This window comes from Acanthisitta chloris, unplaced genomic scaffold, assembly GCF_000695815.1.
Source record: "Acanthisitta chloris isolate BGI_N310 unplaced genomic scaffold, ASM69581v1 scaffold14680, whole genome shotgun sequence".
NCBI lineage: Eukaryota > Metazoa > Chordata > Aves > Passeriformes > Acanthisittidae > Acanthisitta > Acanthisitta chloris.
The window spans coordinates 30,175-34,201 of NW_008650054.1; the positions used below are offsets into that span (position 1 = coordinate 30,175).

Here is a 4,027-nt window from a genome sequence, read left to right on the forward strand (position 1 = left end):
CAAGACCATTTTCCATGTTTTGGCAGGACACTTTCTATGAAGAAGGTTAGTATCACAATGGTACTTTTGGAGAAAGACTAAATGGATACACGTTTGGTGCCCTTGGTGGAAACCACATGTGTTCTCCAGGCCTCATCTTCCCACAAGTGTAAAGTTTGTTTTTCCTGCCCAGTAGGTGTAAACTTTGTAAATACATGTAAATAAATGTTCCAGCCTTCATGGCCATCTCCTACTCCAGAGTTGAAAAGGGGCAAGATGCAGATACCCATAGTCTCATCAAAGTGCAGCACAAAGTGAAGTGAAAATGCATGTACTGCCTGCTACACTCAACCAACCACAGCTGGAATAGGGACAGATCCCTTGTTTTTTGATCCTTTGCTTCTTGTGGGTATTACCAGCTATTTCACAGATCACATGAAGCATCTTGTGACACAGATGAAGCCAAATTACTATGTCAGGAAGCCCTGAAGTTTGTTCCAAAACCAGGCTGTTGCTAGCTGAGCTGAGATTCTCTTCTCCACCTCCCTCTGTCCTCAGCAGATCATCTTCTTCTCAAAAATCACTTGTGACTACAGGAGCCTACTTTCCTCATCCTGTTTTTCCTAGGATGTTTCCACTAGCTCCAAAAGGACAACAAAACCAAGAGACGACTGCTTGCATAGAAATTTTTTCTCTCCAAGCAGGCCCCAGGCTTGGACCTCTCTCTGCTTCAACAGTTCTAGAACAAGGAGTTGCTTAATTTTTCTGCCCATTAGGGTCCTTTATCTCTTCTCTTGGTGCAAATGAAAGCAGAAATTGCACAAGGCAAAGGTAATACACTGTCATGTGAGGGATGCCACCCCTCAGCCCTGAACTACCACCTCCAGAGCTCATGTGGGACATGTGTACCTGGGTGTGGATGATAAAATTTGCATACCATTCCTTGTGCAACATCAGTGATAATCTCTTCTTTGCAATAAATTATTTACTTCCCTATGGATCTTATTGGCAGCATGTTTTCAGAGCTCCTTGTCTCCTTGGGCTATGGTGGCATATTCCAAGCACCTACTGGGGGAACTGAAACCTGGCTGTGCTGACCACACCAGGAGGGATGACTGAACTTCCTTCCATTCTCTCTGTCCTGCTTACCCTATCACAGCTCAGAACACAAGTTTGGGATCAGCATACTGTAGGTATGCTGTGCCTGCCTTGTCTCCTGCTTCTCCTGACCGTGCCATATCATCGCAACTCCTTGGCTTGACCTCTGACCTGCAACCCCATGCCCAACCTGGCTGTGTTCTCTAGGTCAAAAAGCTGACCTTGGTTATGGTCACCAGACCTGCTCTACTCTTCTTGTTTGGGGACCCTAGGACTGCCTTTTCTTTTGGGCAAGGGCACTGCTCTGCCTTGACATGCCATCACCCACCCCTCTACAGACCACTGCTGCCATCTCCAATGCATGCGGCCCTTAATGGGATGTGGATATGTCCTGTGTTTGAGTGTCCTGCTCACCAGATATTCCTCCAGCAGCATGGATGCCCAAGGTCACACCAATGCCAAATCCCAAATTGATGCTCAGATGCTCTCCAAATTTTCCCCTTCCTAGTACCACTTGTGCCACAGAAGACAAGCCAAAAACCTATGTAAAAAGAAAGAGAGAAAGGAGCATTAAAAATATTGTTATTGCTGTGGTGGAGTGAGAGTCTTTGCTGCTTTTTTTTGCAGTAGTAATAAACTCCCAAAGATGGGAAGTCTCTGAGGTGCCCATAATCAGAAGACAAAGAACACCCATCCCCTGAAAAACCTGAAGCAATACCTGGGATATACCTTGTTGGTACCCATCAGACCAAACTACGGACTCTCATTATGGTTGGGTGTGGGGATACAATCCCCAAAAAGGAGACTGAGCAAATTCTTACTGTCTTTCTTTTCATGGTGTGCAAAGTACTGACTAAAAATTTAGTTTGGGCAGCATACAGCTATTTGCCAAACCTAATTTTGGTAGCATTCCACTGAAACACAAGAAAGGAAATTCTGGTTTGACTTTTCTATTCAACACATATACCTTCAGTTTGAAAACAACCAAAGTGTCAATATTATTTTAGTGACTAAAAGAGAGACAGGGAAAAAATTAAAAGTGAACTCTCTCTATCAAGAAAAAACATATTCAAGAAATTGCTCTGTCCTGAAAGTACATTCTATCTTACTTTTTTAATGTGGTAAGATGGGGGAAAAAACAGTTCATTGCACCCTCTAGCACTAAAATCTGGAGAAGAGCAAGGCATCTTGATGTTTCTGCCTCGCAAACCACTTAGGCTATAGAAAGTGCATCCTGTTCCTTGAACTGCACTTATATTTATCTAGGGTGACATGTCTTTCAAAGACAAGAAAGTCAATATGTTACCCAGCATCTAAACTTCTCTGGCCTGTACTGTTTTGACTGTAGTCTTTACTGACTACTCTGGCTGGGTTGAAATTTTTCTTCTTGTGTCTTCTTCCCCTCATCACTTTCAGATATCACCCAAATCCCCTGTTCCCCAGAGGCACTGTTCTTACCTCTCTCACATACACAGACCACACTCAGTGCTCTGTACAGAGCTAGAGCCACCACAGTGAGAGCCCTTCTCCGTCTGCCTCAGCAAAATCCCCCAAAAGCGAGATCCAAGAGAAGACAAATGCACAAGGCACAGGTTTTGCAGGAGAGCACACAGGTGCAGAGAGAGGGGTGCAGGGCAGGAGACATGACTGTGCATGAACAGCACTATCCTGAAGAAAACACAGGACAAGTCACAGAATCTGTTTTTCAACACAGATCCAAACCTCTGTTGTCTTCCTGTATTGTCAGAGTTCCAAAATACCACTTTTTTTCCCTTTTCTTTCCTAGTCGTTATTGCTGTTTAGTCCTGCTGCCTGGTTCCTCTTTTATCAACATTGTGTATCCATCAAAGTGAGACCCCCAGGGGGGACTGCTGTTGTCCAAATAACAGCCATCCAGGCATCCTGGAGAGGCATGCAGCACATTCCTGGTTGCACTGAGTACCAAGATGCTGCTGCAGAGTTGGGTGCTGGATGCTGTGTTTTGATGCTGAATGCTGCTTGATGGAGGTCCATGTGCAATGCCCTTCTTTCACTCTATTCTCTCACATGGATTAGTGAGGAAAGAGCCAATGTGAGCTGTAGGCTGCAAAATCTGCCTTGGACTGTCAGATTTCAGACAAAAGCCTCCACCTCATGTTGTTTCCCAGAGGCACCCCTGACAGGACATCCCTGAACTTGTTATCACCTGGGAACTTCAACCACCAAATATCAAAGGGAATGGAAAAAGGAAAATGGTTTGCTCAGCTACTGCTGAAGAATCACAGCTGTCCATACTTTGACTTACTATGGGTGCTGGGTTAATGGTTGGTCTCTTTCCCAACCTAAACAAGGTTTTTCCCAATCAAAACAATTCCATGGTACTGTCATCCTATCCCACCTGCTTCCCTCTCTCCCAGCACTCACCTTCCGCTCCTCACTTCAATTTTTTGCACCAGAAGGTTTTTGACAGATGGCCTACCTCATGGGAAACTGCCACTCTGTCAAAGTAGATGGGTGAGCAGTAGCAACCAGCTGCTGAGCGACCCTGGGGATGTGGTAGGAAACCACGGACCTTACAAACTGCTGCTGCAAATGACTGCACGCACACACACGCAAACACACACACACACACAGACGCATGTCTGGCCCCATCTCCTCCTTACCATAAGGATGAACATCCCCAGTGCTTCTGCCAGCATCTCCCTGACAGTGCTGTTACGAATTGTGAGTGCCTTCTGAATCTTCTCCAGCATGTTCTTCCTTAACTCGAGAGAGCAGCCTGTTGTGACAGTACACTTCATTGCTCTGAGCCAAGTTACCCTTTGAAACTTGGCACTGTCTGTTCACCCCCAGACACCTTCATTCAGTTGGTTAACGATGAACAAGCCAATAAAGCAGCAGCTAGCTTCAAAGTCGTCCCAGGCACACATGCCATCCTTTAAAAGCTATATGGTAAGAATGCAATATTTCT

The 4,027-nt window shown here is 45.3% G+C and overlaps 1 protein-coding gene across 1 annotated transcript in view; it reads right to left on the reverse strand.

Moving 5' to 3' along the window:
- The window catches only part of LOC103810594 (aquaporin-7-like), an 8,295-nt gene extending 4,486 nt beyond the window's left edge, over positions 1–3,809 (reverse strand). Inside the window, exons 1-2 of the mRNA XM_009083504.1 lie at positions 3,720–3,809; positions 1,492–1,618 (exon numbers count right to left, since the gene is read on the reverse strand). Of these exons, the coding sequence (XP_009081752.1) occupies positions 1,492–1,618; positions 3,720–3,809 (217 nt within the window). The remainder of the gene's footprint in view (positions 1–1,491; positions 1,619–3,719) is intronic.
- Positions 3,810–4,027: the final 218 nt, after the last annotated feature.